Source organism: Hyla sarda, chromosome 5 (assembly GCF_029499605.1).
Source record: "Hyla sarda isolate aHylSar1 chromosome 5, aHylSar1.hap1, whole genome shotgun sequence".
Taxonomy (NCBI): domain Eukaryota; kingdom Metazoa; phylum Chordata; class Amphibia; order Anura; family Hylidae; genus Hyla; species Hyla sarda.
This window is the reverse complement of record NC_079193.1, coordinates 68628909-68646057: the sequence shown is the minus strand read 5'-3', so window position 1 is coordinate 68646057 and position 17149 is coordinate 68628909. Positions and strand designations below refer to the sequence as shown.

Genomic DNA, 17149 nt, shown 5'->3' with positions numbered 1-17149 from the left:
TATACTGATGCAAGCTTTGAAGATGTGGGAGCTGTCCTGTCACAAGTTCAAGATGGACAAGCGAGTGATTGCCTACGCCAGTCGTAACCTACAATGAGCAGAGAAGAACAATGCCAATTATAGCTCAATCAAATTGGAACTTCTTGCCCTGGTATGGGCCTTGACAGAAAAATTCTAAGATTATTTGGGTGCCACACCATTTACTGTCTAAACGGATAATAACCCGTTGGCCCACCTGAACACTGCCAAGTTGGGTGCCCTTGAACAGCGATGAGCTTCAAGGTTAGCTAATTAAGCTTCACCATCAAGTACAGAAGCGGCAAGTCAAATGTCAATGCAGATGTACTGTCTCGGATGACCCCCGGCGAAGAACCACCTGTCAAAGACGTGTAGAAAGACTTGGAGATGCCCCCATTTTATCAACGGTATGTGAACCAGAATGTTGTGACCTCCCTCATGGACAGTGAACCCAGGTCTGAAAAGGTTAAAGGAAGACATGTACACCTGGTAGACTCTCCAAGCTGAAAGTCGAGTTATGGGGGATCTGTTGGACTACCGTCTGGCGAAAAATGTACAAACCTATCTACACCGGGCCCAGTGTGACTAGGAGTTGAAATATCTGTGATGACAGGGGAAGCGACTGTTTGTGCACAAAGGACTGATGTACCGAAATTCTTTGGATCCAGTCTCTGGTTATCAACTTCATCAGATTCTGGCTCCCCAAAGAGATGCGGCAATGGTCCTCAACGCATATCATGACCAGTTGGGACACTTTGGTGTCCACAAGACTAAAACCACTGTCAGGCGAAGATTCTACTGGATTGGAATGCGGAGTGACATTGAGAAATGGTGCAGTAAATGTTCTGTCTGTAACGTCACCAAGAATGTGCGCAAGGACGCAAGAGCATTCCTCCACTCCATCCAGAGTGACAGACCCAACCAGTTGGTCGTGCTAGATCACGTGAAATTGTCTCCTACCAGGTCTGGGAATACCTTTGCTCTTACCATGATGGATCCTTACTCCAAGTGGGTTGTCGTTGTTCTCGTCAAAGATCTCACAGCCAAGACAGCGGCCCAGATGTTCTACTCTAAATGGGTGCAAACCCTTGAATGTCCTGAGTCTGTCCTAACTGACCGTTGAATCGCCTTTGAGGCCTAACTCTTCCAAGAACTATGTCAATTCCACGACTGCAAGAAACTCCTAACCACCACCTATCACCCTCAGGGGAATGGGCTCTGTGAGCACATCAACTAAGTCTTCATCCATATGCTGCGAGCAGCCTCTTTGTCACCACAAGAAGAATGGCCCCGGTTAGGCTGTGTTCACACCACATTTTTGCCGCACTGTTATGAGTCTGTTTTTCTAAAGAAAACCGTTTGGCAAAAATAACGGATGGAACTGTATGGGAAAAAGTAAACAATATGCGTTTTTAAACCGTATACTGTTTTTAAAAGTGCATACGGTTCCGCCCGTTTAAAAAAAAAAAAAAACATACGTTTTTGAAAATGTTGTCCATTTTTAATGGGAGGGGTGTTGGGTGGAGACTTTAGGATGCAAATGCACATGTGCAAAGTAAAAACCGTATACGGTTTCCCGTATGGAACCATATGCATGTGCGTTTCCCATTGACGTCCATGTTAAAAAAAAGTATGCAGTTGCAGTACGGTTTTTAAACTGGAGACAAAACTGGGGTCAACCACGGTTGTATATGCGTATATTTTTGTCCCTACAGCTATTGTCTGTGTGAGGAATCCAAATACAGAAAGTATGGGTGGACAAGCAGGACTCTGTTTACTGGAGAGAAGCAGGGCTCTGTGCACTGGAGACAAGCGGTGCTCTGTACACTGAGGACAAGCAGGGCTCTGTACACTGAGGACAAGCAGGGCTCTGTACACTGATAACAAGCAGGGCTCTGTACACTGAGGACAAGCAGGGCTCTGTACACAGAGGACAAGCAGGGCTCTGTACACAGAGGACAAGCAGGGCTCTTTACACAGTGGACAAGCAGGGCTCTTTACACAGAGGACAAGCAGGGCTCTTTACACTGAGGAGAAGCAGGGCTCTGTACACTGAGGAGAAGCAGGGCTCTGTACACTGAGGACAAGCAGGGCTCTATACACTGAGGACAAGCAGGGTTCTGTACAATGAGGACAAGCGGGGCTCTGTACACTGAGGACAAGCAGGGCTCTGTACACTGGGGACAAGCAGGGCTCTGTACACTGGGGACAAGCAGGGCTCTGTACACTGAGGCTCTTTAACACCCCCCCTGCTCACATATAATAATGATTGACAAGCCAGGAGCCTGCACAGAGCCCTGCTTGTCCTGCCATCATTTCCTGTAGTTGGACTCCTCATAGAGACACACAGGCAATAGCTGCAGGAACAGCATAATATACAAATATACACATATATTTTAATCAATGAATATTACAAATATACATATTATGGTATTATCTACATTATATAAATGTTTTTGTTAATGACAGGTACACTTTAAGGTTCATGGAGTTTATTAAAGAGAATAAAATAAGAAGTTGCTAGAATGTAATGCTAACAATTACATAGGTTTTTATACATATATATATATATATATATATATATATATATATGCTTATAAAACCAGCTCTATATGTTCTCTGAACTAATTCTAATATGCATTCTCGCATTAAAAACTGATCTAAGCATTGTGTTATACACGTTATCATTTGCTGTCACCCCTAAGCGTATTGTTACGCCGAGCGCTCCGGGTCCCCGCTCCTCCCCGGAGCGCTCGCCACATCCTCGCTACTGCAGCGCCCCGGTCAGATCCACTGACCGGGTGCGCTGCGATACCGCCTCCAGCCGGGATGCGATTCGCGATGCGGGTGGCGCCCGCTCGCGATGCGCACCCCGGCTCCCGTACCTGACTCGCTCTCCGTCGGTCCTGTCCCGGCGCGCGCGGCCCCGCTCCCTAGGGCGCGCGCGCGCCGGGTCTCTGCGATTTAAAGGGCCACTGCGCCACTGATTGGCGCAGTTGTTCTAATTAGTGTGTTCACCTGTGCACTCCCTATGTATACCTCACTTCCCCTGCACTCCCTCGCCGGATCTTGTTGCCATTGTGCCAGTGAAAGCGTTCCCTAGTGTGTTCCTAGCCTGTGTTCCAGACCTCCTGCCGTTGCCCCTGACTACGATCCTTGCTGCCTGCCCCGACCTTCTGCTACGTCCGACCTTGCTCTTGTCTACTCCCTTGTACCGCGCCTATCTTCAGCAGTCAGAGAGGTTGAGCCGTTGCTAGTGGATACGACCTGGTTACTACCGCCGCTGCAAGACCATCCCGCTTTGCGGCGGGCTCTGGTGAATACCAGTAGTAACTTAGAACCGGTCCACTAGCACGGTCCACGCCAATCCCTCTCTGGCACAGAGGATCCACCTCCTGCCAGCCGAATCGTGACAGTAGATCCAGCCATGGATCCCGCTGAAGTTCCACTGCCAGTTGTCGCCGACCTCACCACGGTGGTCGCCCAGCAGTCGCAACAGATAGCGCAACAAGGCCACCAGCTGTCTCAACTGACCGTGATGCTACAGCAGCTACTACCACAGCTCCAGCAATCATCTCCTCCGCCAGCTCCTGCACCTCCTCCGCAGCGAGTGGCCGCTTCCGGCCTACGACTATCCTTGCCGGATAAATTTGATGGGGACTCTAAGTTTTGCCGTGGCTTTCTTTCGCAATGTTCCCTGCACTTGGAGATGATGTCGGACCAGTTTTCTACTGAAAGGTCTAAGGTGGCTTTCGTAGTCAGCCTTCTGTCTGGGAAAGCTCTGTCATGGGCCACACCGCTCTGGGACCGCAATGACCCCGTCACTGCCTCTGTACACTCCTTCTCGGAAATTCGAAGTGTCTTTGAGGAACCTGCCCGAGCCTCTTCTGCTGAGACTGCCCTGCTGAACCTGGTCCAGGGTAATTCTTCCGTTGGCGAGTACGCCATCCAATTCCGTACTCTTGCTTCCGAATTATCCTGGAATAATGAGGCCCTCTGCGCGACCTTTAAAAAAGGCCTATCCAGCAACATTAAAGATGTTCTGGCCGCACGAGAAATTCCTGCTAACCTGCATGAACTCATTCATCTTGCCACTCGCATTGACATGCGTTTTTCCGAAAGGCGTCAGGAGCTCCGCCAGGATATGGACTTTGTTCGCACGAGGCGTTTTTTCTCCCCGGCTCCTCTCTCCTCTGGTCCTCTGCAATCCGTTCCTGTGCCTCCCGCCGTGGAGGCTATGCAAGTTGACCGGTCTCGCTTGACACCTCAAGAGAGGACACGACGCCGCATGGAGAATCTTTGCCTGTACTGTGCCGGTACCGAACACTTCCTGAAGGATTGTCCTATCCGTCCTCCCCGCCTGGAAAGACGTACGCTGACTCCGCACAAGGGTGAGACAGTTCTTGATGTCAACTCTGCTTCTCCACGCCTTACTGTGCCTGTGCGGATATCTGCCTCTACCTTCTCCTTCTCTACTATGGCGTTCTTGGATTCCGGATCTGCAGGAAATTTTATTTTGGACTCTCTCATCAACAGGTTCAACATCCCGGTGACCAGTCTCGCCAGACCCCTCTACATCAATTGTGTTAACAATGAAAGATTGGACTGTACCGTGCGTTACCGCACGGAGCCCCTCCTAATGTGCATCGGACCTCATCACGAAAAAATTTAGTTTTTGGTCCTCCCCAATTGCACTTCCGAAATTCTCCTTGGACTACCGTGGCTTCAACGCCATTCCCCAACCCTTGATTGGTCCACAGGAGAGATCAAGAGCTGGGGTACTTCTTGTTTCAAGAACTGTCTTAAACCGGTTCCCAGTACTCCCTGCCGTGACCCTGTGGGTCCCCCTGTAACCGGTCTCCCTAAGGCTTATATGGACTATGCTGACGTATTTTGTAAAAAACAAGCTGAGACTTTACCTCCTCACAGGCCTTATGACTGTCCTATTGACCTCCTCCCGGGCACTACTCCACCCCGGGGCAGAATTTATCCTCTGTCCACCCCAGAGACTCTTGCTATGTCTGAATACATCCAGGAAAATTTAAAAAAGGGGTTTATCCGCAAATCCTCCTCTCCTGCCGGAGCTGGATTTTTCTTTGTGTCCAAAAAAGATGGCTCCCTACGTCCTTGCATTGATTACCGCGGACTTAATAAAATCACGGTAAAGAACCGCTACCCCCTACCTCTTATCTCAGAACTCTTTGATCGCCTTCAAGGTGCCCACATCTTTACCAAACTGGACTTAAGAGGTGCTTATAATCTCATCCGCATCAGGGAGGGGGACGAATGGAAAACTGCATTTAACACCAGAGATGGACACTTTGAGTATCTAGTCATGCCCTTTGGCCTGTGCAACGCCCCTGCCGTCTTCCAAGACTTTGTTAATGAAATTTTTCGTGATCTCTTATATTCCTGTGTTGTTGTGTATCTGGACGATATTCTGATTTTTTCTGCCAACTTAGAAGAACATCGCCAGCATGTCCGCATGGTTCTTCAGAGACTTCGAGACAATCAACTTTATGCCAAAATGGAGAAATGTCTGTTTGAATGTCAATCTCTTCCTTTCCTAGGATACTTGGTCTCTGGCCAGGGACTACAAATGGACCCAGATAAACTCTCTGCCGTCTTAGATTGGCCACGCCCCTCCGGACTCCGTGCTATCCAACGTTTTTTGGGGTTCGCCAATTATTACAGACAATTTATTCCTCATTTTTCCACTATTGTGGCTCCTATCGTGGCTTTAACCAAGAAGAATGCCAATCCTAAGTCCTGGTCTCCTCAAGCGGAAGACGCATTTAAACGGCTCAAGTCTGCCTTTTCTTCTGCTCCCGTGCTCTCCAGACCTGACCCATCTAAACCCTTCCTATTGGAGGTTGATGCCTCCTCAGTGGGAGCTGGAGCGGTCCTTCTACAAAAAAATTCTTCCGGGCATGCTGTTACTTGTGGTTTTTTTTCTAGGACCTTCTCTCCGGCGGAGAGGAACTACTCCATCGGGGATCGAGAACTACTGGCCATTAAATTGGCACTTGAGGAATGGAGGCATCTGCTGGAGGGATCAAAATTTCCTGTTATCATTTACACCGACCACAAGAATCTCTCCTATCTCCAGTCTGCCCAACGGCTGAATCCTCGCCAGGCCAGGTGGTCTTTGTTCTTTGCCCGTTTTAACTTTGAAATTCATTTTCGCCCTGCCGACAAGAACATTAGGGCCGATGCTCTCTCTCGTTCCTCGGATGCTTCGGAAGTAGAGGTCTCTCCGCAACACATCATTCCTCCTGACTGTCTGATCTCCACTTCTCCAGCCTCCATCAGGCAAACTCCTCCAGGGAAGACCTTCGTTTCTCCACGCCAACGTCTCGGGATTCTCAAATGGGGTCACTCCTCCCACCTCGCTGGCCATGCGGGCATCAAAAAGTCTTTGCAACTCATCTCTCGCTTCTATTGGTGGCCGACTCTGGAGACGGATGTTGTTGATTTTGTGCGGGCCTGTACTGTCTGTGCCCGGGATAAGACTCCTCGCCAGAAGCCTGCTGGTCTCCTTCATCCTCTGCCTGTCCCCGAACAGCCTTGGTCTCTGATTGGTATGGACTTTATTACAGACTTACCCCCATCCCGTGGCAACACTGTTGTTTGGGTGGTCGTTGATCGATTTTCCAAGATGGCACATTTTATTCCTCTTCCTGGTCTTCCTTCAGCGCCTCAGTTGGCAAAACAATTTTTTGTACACATTTTTCGTCTTCACGGTTTGCCCACGCAGATCGTCTCGGATAGAGGCGTCCAATTCGTGTCAAAATTCTGGAGGGCTCTCTGTAAACAACTCAAGATTAAATTAAACTTCTCTTCTGCTTATCATCCTCAATCCAATGGGCAAGTAGAAAGAATTAACCAGGTCCTGGGTGACTATTTACGGCATTTTGTTTCCTCCCGCCAGGATGACTGGGCAGATCTTCTACCATGGGCCGAATTCTCGTACAACTTCAGAGTCTCTGAATCTTCTTCTAAATCCCCATTTTTCGTGGTGTACGGCCGTCACCCTCTTCCCCCCCTCCCTACTCCCTTGCCCTCTGGTTTGCCCGCTGTGGATGAAGTGACTCGTGATCTTTCCACCATATGGAAAGAGACCCAAAATTCTCTTTTACAGGCTTCATCTCGCATGAAAAAGTTTGCCGATAAGAAAAGAAGAGCTCCCCCCATTTTTTCTCCCGGAGACAAGGTATGGCTCTCCGCTAAATATGTCCGCTTCCGTGTCCCCAGCTACAAACTGGGACCACGCTATCTTGGTCCTTTCAAAATCTTGTGCCAAATTAATCCTGTCTCTTACAAACTTCTTCTTCCTCCTTCTCTTCGTATTCCTAATGCCTTTCATGTCTCTCTTCTTAAACCACTCATCATCAACCGTTTCTCTCCCAAACTTGTTTCTCCCACTCCTGTTTCCGGTTCCTCTGACATCTTCTCCGTAAAGGAGATACTGGCCTCCAAGACGGTCAGAGGGAAAAAAAAATTTTGGGTCGATTGGGAGGGCTGTGGTCCTGAAGAGAGATCCTGGGAACCTGAGGACAACATCCTAGACAAAAGTCTGGTCCTCAGGATCTCAGGCTCCAAGAAGAGGGGGAGACCCAAGGGGGGGGGTACTGTTACGCCGAGCGCTCCGGGTCCCCGCTCCTCCCCGGAGCGCTCGCCACATCCTCGCTACTGCAGCACCCCGGTCAGATCCACTGACCGGGTGCGCTGCGATACCGCCTCCAGCCGGGATGCGATTCGCGATGCGGGTGGCGCCCGCTCGCGATGCGCACCCCGGCTCCCGTACCTGACTCGCTCTCCGTCGGTCCTGTCCCGGCGCGCGCGGCCCCGCTCCCTAGGGCGCACGCGCGCCGGGTCTCTGCGATTTAAAGGGCCACTGCGCCACTGATTGGCGCAGTTGTTCTAATTAGTGTGTTCACCTGTGCACTCCCTATGTATACCTCACTTCCCCTGCACTCCCTCGCCGGATCTTGTTGCCATTGTGCCAGTGAAAGCGTTCCCTAGTGTGTTCCTAGCCTGTGTTCCAGACCTCCTGCCGTTGCCCCTGACTACGATCCTTGCTGCCTGCCCCGACCTTCTGCTACGTCCGACCTTGCTCTTGTCTACTCCCTTGTACCGTGCCTATCTTCAGCAGTCAGAGAGGTTGAGCCGTTGCTAGTGGATACGACCTGGTTACTACCGCCGCTGCAAGACCATCCCGCTTTGCGGCGGGCTCTGGTGAATACCAGTAGTAACTTAGAACCGGTCCACTAGCACGGTCCACGCCAATCCCTCTCTGGCACAGAGGATCCACCTCCTGCCAGCCGAATCGTGACACGTATGTCCACACTACGTATTTTGCGTGGAATTACACGTCAGAATTCCGTGGTGTGAACTCCTAACTTTAGTGTGAATGGGTCTTCCGCAGACCCGTTCACACTCGGGAATTTCAGCAGCGGAATTGTCCGCAGATTGATCTGCGCAAAGAAAGAAGCCATCAATGGTGACAGCGCAGTGCCGCACGGTCCTACTACAGAAGTTTTTCGTTGGTGGCCACCAGATGTATTCCATTCAAAATACGTAGTCTGAACATACCCTTATAGTCGCCAATGACTTTGACCTTCATGGTTACAGAAGTCCTTGCATTTACCTGACCTGTTCCTGACAAGGCTCTGACTTTAGAAAAGTTGAATCCGGAAGACTTCATTCTATCCAGGATACAATCCAGAGCCTGTACAGAGAGATAGAAATAGAGGATCAGAGAGGATATGTTTGGTTTATCCTGTTAAAACCATCAGAAAAACCACAGGAATTAACAGATTAAAGTATTCAGCTTTATTTTATCCATCATAGAGAACAAATTTGCTTTATGTAATGTTTAAAGTGAAATGGATCTTTAATATCTCTGCTGCATTGTATATCTCTATAAAGTGTTTTATGATTTTTCATTATACAGCTGACTTTAACTCTGTTCAACACAGAGATTTTTCTACCTGGAGACATCCCACAAGCAGACTGTTGATAGATCTCATCTTGGACAAAATTATGCTAACACAATCCCCTGGCATGCATTTACACTTTTCCCATGGCCTATTTAATGCTAACATTAGAATTTAAGAATTATACCCATCCAAATGCTTACTTTAAGTATCATAGAGTGACCAAATAATACCACCATACTGAGACCAAATAATACCACCATACTGAGACCAAATAATACCACCATACTGAGACCAAATAATACCACCATACTGAGACCAAATAATACCACCATACTGAGACCAAATAATACCACCATACTGAGACCAAATAATACCACCATACTGAGACCACATAATACCACCATACTGAGACCAAATAATACCGCCATACTGAGATCAAATAATACCACCATACTGAGACCAAATAATACCACATTACAGTAAACAAATAATACCACCATACTGATATCTCATAATATCGCCATACAGAAAACAAATAATACCACCATACTGAGACCAAATAATACCACCATACTGAGACCACATAATACCGCCATACAGAAAAAATAATAATACCACCATACTGAGACCACATAATACCGCCATACAGAAAAAATAATAATACCACCATACTGAGACCTCCTAATACCGCCATACAGAAAACAAATAATACCACCATACTGAGACCAAATAATACCACCATACTGAGACCACATAATACCGCCATACTGAGACCAAATAATACCACCATACTGAGACCAAATAATACCACCATACTGAGACCAAATAATACCACCATACTGAGACCACATAATACCGCCATACTGAGACCAAATAATACCACCATACTGAGACCAAATAATACCACCATACAGTAAACAAATAATACCACCATACTGAGACCTCATAATACCGCCATACAGAAAACAAATAATACCACCATACTGAGACCACATAATACCGCCATACAGAAAACAAATAATACCACCATACTGGGACCAAATAATGCCACCATACTAAGACCATATAATGCCACCATACTAAGACCATATACTGTCACCATACAGTGTCTCAAAAATACCTCCAGTGACTAATAATACCATACAGTGACCAAATAATACTACTATAAAATGACTGAATAATGTCACTATACAGCAAGCAAATATTGCCACCATACAATGACCAAACAATACAGCTATAAAGTGACCGAACAATACTGCCATGAAGAGACCAAATTATGACACCATACAGTGATCAAATAATGCCCCTTTAGAGTGACCGAATAATGTCACCAAAGAGTGATCAAATAATTCTACAATACAGTGACCAAATCATACTACCATACAGTGACTGAATGATACTGCCATATCGTGACTAAATTCTGGACAAAGAAGATTACAAATAGGAAAAGAATCAGCACTCTGGTCTTCATTTTAAATAAAGTAAAACTTGAGGCTTTATAGAATCCTTTAAATAATGTACAAAAAAGGGAAGGAGATAAAAAATAGTATAGAAAACACTGACGCATTTTGGGTGGACCCTTTATCAACTCATGCCCCATGCACCTGGCTAGTTCGACCTGTGGAATATGCAAGGTGTGGGGGGGGGGGGGGGGGTGAGCAGAACTTTTTATTCTTTGCCTATTGCCTAAATAATACCTCCATACAGTGACTTTATAATACCTCCATACAGTGACCGAATAATATCCCATACAGTGACCAAATAATGCTACTATACAGTGACTGAATAATATAACTGTACAGGGACCAAATATTGCCATACAGTGACTGAATTTTTCAACTATACAATAACTAAATAATGCCATCATACAGAGAATAAATAATGTCACTATACAGTGCAGTAGCACTACAGTGATCAAATAATGCCATAGAATTTTAGAATGAATAAAAACAACACTAAATATCTAACAGGAATAAACTAAAAATGAATGACTGTAGTAATTTGTTTTTCCTTTCTACACCTTCAGCCATAAAGTGTCCCTATACACAATTCCTATGATAAAGTGTCCCTATAAACAACTCCTACCATAAAGTGTCCCTATACACAATTCCTACCATAAAGTGTCCCTATACACAATTCCTACCATAAAGTGTCCGTATACACAATTCCTACCATAAAGTGTCCCTATAAACAATTCCTACCATAAAGTGTCCCTATACACAATTCCTACCATAAAGTGTCCCTATAAACAATTCCTACCATAAAGTGTCCCTATAAACAATTCCTACCATAAAGTGTCCCTATAAACAATTCCTACCATAAAGTGTCCCTATACACAATTCCTACCATAAAGTGTCCCTATACACAATTCCTACCATAAAGTGTCCCTATACACAATTCCTACCATAAAGTTTCCCTATACTGTATAAAGTTTCCACTTGAAAATGTCCCAGTATAACATTCCTTCCAGGGAGTATTTCAAGGTTCCTGCCAGGGACTGCCTTCATACAACTGCAGATCTATACTCCTCCCTTTACACATTCTCATGTACTCCTTGTCATAGCCACAAGATTGTGTAGGGGAGGAGAAGGAAGAATAAATGAGTGTCTGCTGATTTGGAGCTCTCACACATCTTTCTCTCCTCCCAGCAGCTAGGCAAATCTTGAGATGTAAAATCAATAAAAGATCACTTAAAGGGGTACTCCCGTGGAAAACTTTTTTTTTTTTTTTTTTTCAAAAAACAACTGGTGCCAGAAAGGTAAAAAATAAAAATAAAAAAAATAAAAAAAATAAAAAAAAAGTTTTTCACCAGAGTACCCCTTTAAATCAACTGGTGCATGGAAGTTAAACAGATTTGTAAATTACTTCTATTAAAAAATCTTAATCCTTCCAGTAATTTTTAGGGTCTGTATACTACAGAGGAAATGGTTTTCTTTTTGGAACACAGAGCTCTCTGCTGACATCATGACCACAGTGCTCTCTGCTGACATCTCTGTCCATTTTTAGAACTGTCCAGAGTAGGAGAAAATCCCCATAGCAAACATATGCTGCTCTGGACAGTTCCTAAAATGGACAGAGATGTCAGCAGAGAGCACTGTGGTCATGATGGTAGCAGACAGCTCTGTGTTCCAAAAAGAAAACCATTTCCTCTGCAGTTTTCAGCAGCTAATAAGTACTGGAAGGATTAAGATTTTTTTTATAGAAGTAATTTACAAATCTGTTTAAATTCCATGCACCAGTTGATTTAAAGGGGTACTCTGGTGAAAAACTTTTTTTTTTTTTTTTTTATCAACTGGTGCCAGAAAGTTAAACAGATTTGTAAACTACTTCTATTAGAAAATCGTAATCCTTCCTGTACTTATTAGCTGCTGAATACTACAGCGGAAATTCTTTTCTTTTTGAAACACAGAGCTGTCTGCTGACATCATGAGCACAGTGCTCTCTGCTCACATCTCTGTCCATTTTAGGAACTGTCCAGAGCAGCATATGTTTGCTATGGGAATCTCCTTTTACTCTGGACAGTTTCTAAAATGGACAGAGATGTCAGCAGAGAGCACTGTGTTTCAAACGGAAAATAATTTCCTCTGTAGTATTCAGCAGCTAATAAGTACAGGAAGAATTAAGATTTTTAATAGAAGTAATTTACAAATCTGTTTAACTTTCTGGCACCAGTTGATTTAAAAAAAAAAAAGTTTTTCACCAGAGTACCCTTTTAACAGCAGCAACTTGATAGTTTACAGATAACACATGCTATTTTTTTTTTTTTACAATACATGGTGTTGAAATTAAGTGAAAAAGTAATAATAGCAAACAAGTAATTATAAGATTAAAAATAATGATGATATTAATAATAATAAGAAGAACAACAACAACAACAACAATATAAAACAACAACAATAATAATATTACATAAGTCAGACTTCAGTTCACTTGCTGTCTTTGACAAGGAGGTCTAAATGAAGGTAATTTGTAATGTAAAGTTCTGTTTTATTTGTTACACCAGATAGTATAACCACTATAAGGTCATAAAAATTATGTCTTACCTTAAGCCACATTAAGACTGGAGATGTTACTGTCAACTTGTCACCATGGACATGAACACCACCCTGTGTTCTGCAAAAAAGACACACTCAAAATGTCAATTACTTGAAGGGGTATTCACATCGGAAAATGTTATCCTTTATCCAGGATAGGAGATAACTTTTAGAGGTGGGATTACCCCTTTTACTGTCTAGAATCAATATATATATATATATATATATATATATATATATATATATATATATATAGATTCTAGACAGTACACAAAAAGGGCCACACAATATGATTGAGACAATACTAATCTTACCCTAAAGCTGTGGGCTGCTTTCTGATTCATGTTCACACTGCGGACGCTGCTGAAAATACTTCGGCGGTAGGACCGCGGGGCTCTGCGCCGTCACCACTGACAGCAATGCAGTACTCGCGGAATTCTTTGCGCGGAACAATTTCTACGACGGAATTGTCTGCCGCTGAAATTCCGCAGTGTCAACGGGTCTCGTGGAAGACCCATTCACATTGATGGTACTGTTCACTGCGCGGAATTCTACTCGTGGAATTCTGCAGTGTGAACCTACCCTTTAGATAGGATTCACAATCTCCTAATGAAAAGTATGTGACCCCTTTGGAATCACCTGTATTTCTGTACTTATTACTAATAATATTATGGTTAGGCTGTTATCTAATTTACATGTATTGATAAAACAATCTAAGTAAACTAATATCACACAACCAGTTGTATCATTAAAGGGGTAAAATGTAGGGGGAAATGGCACTGTCCAGATGTATTGGATAGATTTTGGTAGTGATAGTACTTCCAGGAGATCGGGTAAGCAGACATGCGATGGGGGTGCAGGTTAAACAGAAAAAGTCCAATAATAGGTGCAAGTGTAGAAGGAAGAAACCGCACTCACCCACTTTAAATGTGCTGCAAACGAGGAGATTTTTATTCAACCGGGGGTCAGAGTCCGGAACAGGTGGAGAACGTGGAGGAGAAAAATGCAACTAGTTTCGCTCACAGAGGAGCTTTATCCAGCTAATGTGCCACCGTGGATAAAGCTCCTCTGTGAGCGAAACTAGTTGCATTTTTCTCCTCCACGTTCTCCACCTGTTCCGGACTCTGACCCCCGGTTGAATAAAAATCTCCTCGTTTGCAGCACATTTAAAGTGGGTGAGTGCGGTTTCTTCCTTCTACACTTGCACGTATCATTAAAGGGGTACTCTTCCACTAGACATCTTATTCTTTATCCAAAGGATAGGGGATAAGATGTCTGATCACGGGGGTCCCGCCACTGGGAACCCCGCGATCTCTCCGGCAGAACCCCCTGTCATCTGCTGCACGGAGCGACTTTGCTCCGTTCCTGATGACCGGCGATACAGGGGCAGGAGTATCATGACATCACGGCCCCGCCCCCTTGTGACATCACCCCCCGCGCCTCAACAAGTCTATGGGAGTGGGCATGACGGTTGCCACGCTCCCTCCCGTAGACTTGCATTGAGGGGGCAGGGCTGTGACATCACAATACTCCGGCCCCTGTATTGCCCATCATCAGGCACAGAGCGAAGTTCACCCCATGCAGCAGATGACAGGGGCTTCTGCAGGAGAGATCACCGGGGTTCGATAGGGGATATGATGAGGGGCAGAGTACCCCTTTAATGCCTTTTACTGAGCACATTGAGTAAACACCCACAGTGCAGGGAAACTTCCAATCTCATTTCCTTAGGTGAAATATCTTTTGCTAATCATCTCATTATTATCATCAGATTTACTTTTTCTTCCTGCACTGTGGATGTTTACTCAAGTGCTTAGTACGACACAATAACAGTATGATGGTTGAATTATATCAGTTTAGTTAGATCACAGTCACTCTGTATTTTATCAGGGAACAGTGCAGAAATCCAGTCACTTCTTCTTGCAACTGTACATAGCAGAATTCATTACTTTGGGCCACCTGATCTGTCATTCATAGCAGAGCAGGGAAAAGTTCAGTGCAGTGAGCTCTGGGTACTGAACACTTACAATCATAGTGCTGGAAAAAGAAAAGCCGGCATTTTTGTGCCATGCCATCTGCATAACCAGCACCCTGGGGAGGGGTGCTCTTCAGAAAATTGTCTAAAAAGTATGTACAACTCATAAAAAATGTGGCGCACATCATGTGAGACAGTATTTTGTCACAAATTGCCCCAGAATTTTGTCGCATTTGTGTAAATCTGGGTCAATGTCTCTAAATTGTTATGATTAGACCTGGGCACTGCCTAGTAAGCTGCTTCACTCTAGTAGTTTAATTTCCATGGTTGAATCGGCAGTATCAGCAGATTTTCTGTGGGGCACTTATTTAATAAAGGGGGCGTGGCCATCATCAGACAATAGGATCTCCGGAGCGCGTGTTCACCCCCTTCACACAGAACACATTATGCAGTATTATTATGTCCCAGCCCCTCTGATGGACTACTGAAGGGGTATAGGCTGTTATATCTACAGATTGAGGGGGTAGGGGGGCAATCAGCATACCATAAACAGGTATGTGAACAATCCCCCCCTTCAGCTATCTATAGTTAGAATGGCCATAGAGGGACTCCATAAAGGGTGACAACAGGTCCTCTAACCTTTCAGTTTTGTTTTCTTAAACTTGTTTAACTAAGAAGCTTCACTTACCCAAATTCAGGAAGATCTTTATCAAAGTGAACATTGTCCTCATAGACAACCAGCAGTTGTTCATTGACAGCGATAACCTTTAACTGTAGAATAAAAACAAAACGCGGTATTAATGGCCACACACTTAAAACTCTTATAGCACACTGACATACCGTATTGTTTATTGTGTAATTCCATCTACTCCAGCAGCCCATGGATAAAGGCTTAACGTATAATGTGAATAAAAATAAAGCTTCTACAGATTTGCAGTGCTGTGCAAATAAATAATGCAACTATTTACTGTACCCACAAATGATGCCGCCAATATACGCTTCTGCCAGGTTATCATGGCAAATAGAAGATTACTTGGTTTACCCCCTGGCCTTGATGCATTTGGCAGCTGGGTGATGGGTTGAGCTACAGGAAAAGCAGAAAAAGCAGTATCCACTTCATCAGAAGAGAAGAGCGAGCCGGATCAGCAGGACCTCCACAGAGATGGTTGGCTAATTCACTATAAGGCTCTTTGTCACATAAAAATCTTTTTATTGGGAATACATGTCATAGTTTACAATTGCATCAGAAGGCTCTGTTCCACCACAACACTGCATGCAGGAATTTGTTTTCCAGCAAAATGACAAACACCAGCCCAGCCAGACACTGGACACACCCTATTAAAGTCAATGAGGTCTGTCAGGTTCCTTTGATGTCCGTTATGAAGCAGACTGATTGGCGCTAATGAATGGAATCTATAATAGAGGCCCAAATAGAGATCCCGACACAGATGTGAACCTAGGAGAAATGTGGCATGGATTTTTGGATTTGCCACATATCCCACAGTGCATTTTTTCAGTAAAATAAAATACATCATAGGAACATAGCCTAAACCTGCTTCTTGCTTTTTGGAAATTTCAGACTGGTGGGGGAGTCTTCACTAAAGCCCCCCACTCATAGAAACAAGTCGGCCAAACCCACTGACTTTGGCGGGACCAGTTAACTGTTTAATATTTAGGCGTCTCCCAACTCTCCCTCGACAAATAGTTATAGGAGAGAAGGATCAGGCATGTTGGATTTCATTCCTTTTGTTCAAACAAAATATAAAATGCTGCCTAAGGAGCCTGGCAGTGGCTTACCCATCCTCCCTTCAAATCAAAACACAAAGGCTATGTTCACACAGAGGAATTTCTGAGCGGAATCTGGTGAAATAATTCAGCTCGGAAATTTCGTTGCAGCAGAGTCCCATTGTTTTCAGTGGGATTCTGCTGCACCGTGCACACAGCAGGATTTTCTATTCTAGGCTTGACATGTCAATTCTTTCTGCGGAATCTGCTCCAAAATGCATTGCTGTCTATGGAGAAAGCACATTTCCAAGCACTCCTAGCGCTGGCATCCACCTAAAAATTTTCCGGGAGGACATTCCACCATTGGAACATAGCAAAAGATTTACTAACTAGGGCGTTTTGGTATTTCGTACATTAGCAAAGTTCTGCCCATTTCTGGTCCAGAATTTACTAAGACG

At 44.8% G+C, this 17149-nt stretch overlaps 1 protein-coding gene across 4 annotated transcripts in view; it reads right to left on the bottom strand.

The window, feature by feature from the left end:
- XYLB (xylulokinase) overlaps window positions 1-17149 on the bottom strand; it is a 238974-nt gene that overhangs the window by 169305 nt on the left and 52520 nt on the right. For all 4 annotated transcript variants that reach the window (XM_056519632.1, XM_056519633.1, XM_056519631.1 and 1 more), the window contains exons 2-4: window positions 15655-15737; window positions 13004-13073; window positions 8669-8749 (exon numbers count right to left, since the gene is read on the bottom strand). In XM_056519632.1, the coding sequence (XP_056375607.1) occupies window positions 8669-8749; window positions 13004-13015 (93 nt within the window). In that variant the 5' untranslated portion in view covers window positions 13016-13073; window positions 15655-15737. The remainder of the gene's footprint in view (window positions 1-8668; window positions 8750-13003; window positions 13074-15654; window positions 15738-17149) is intronic.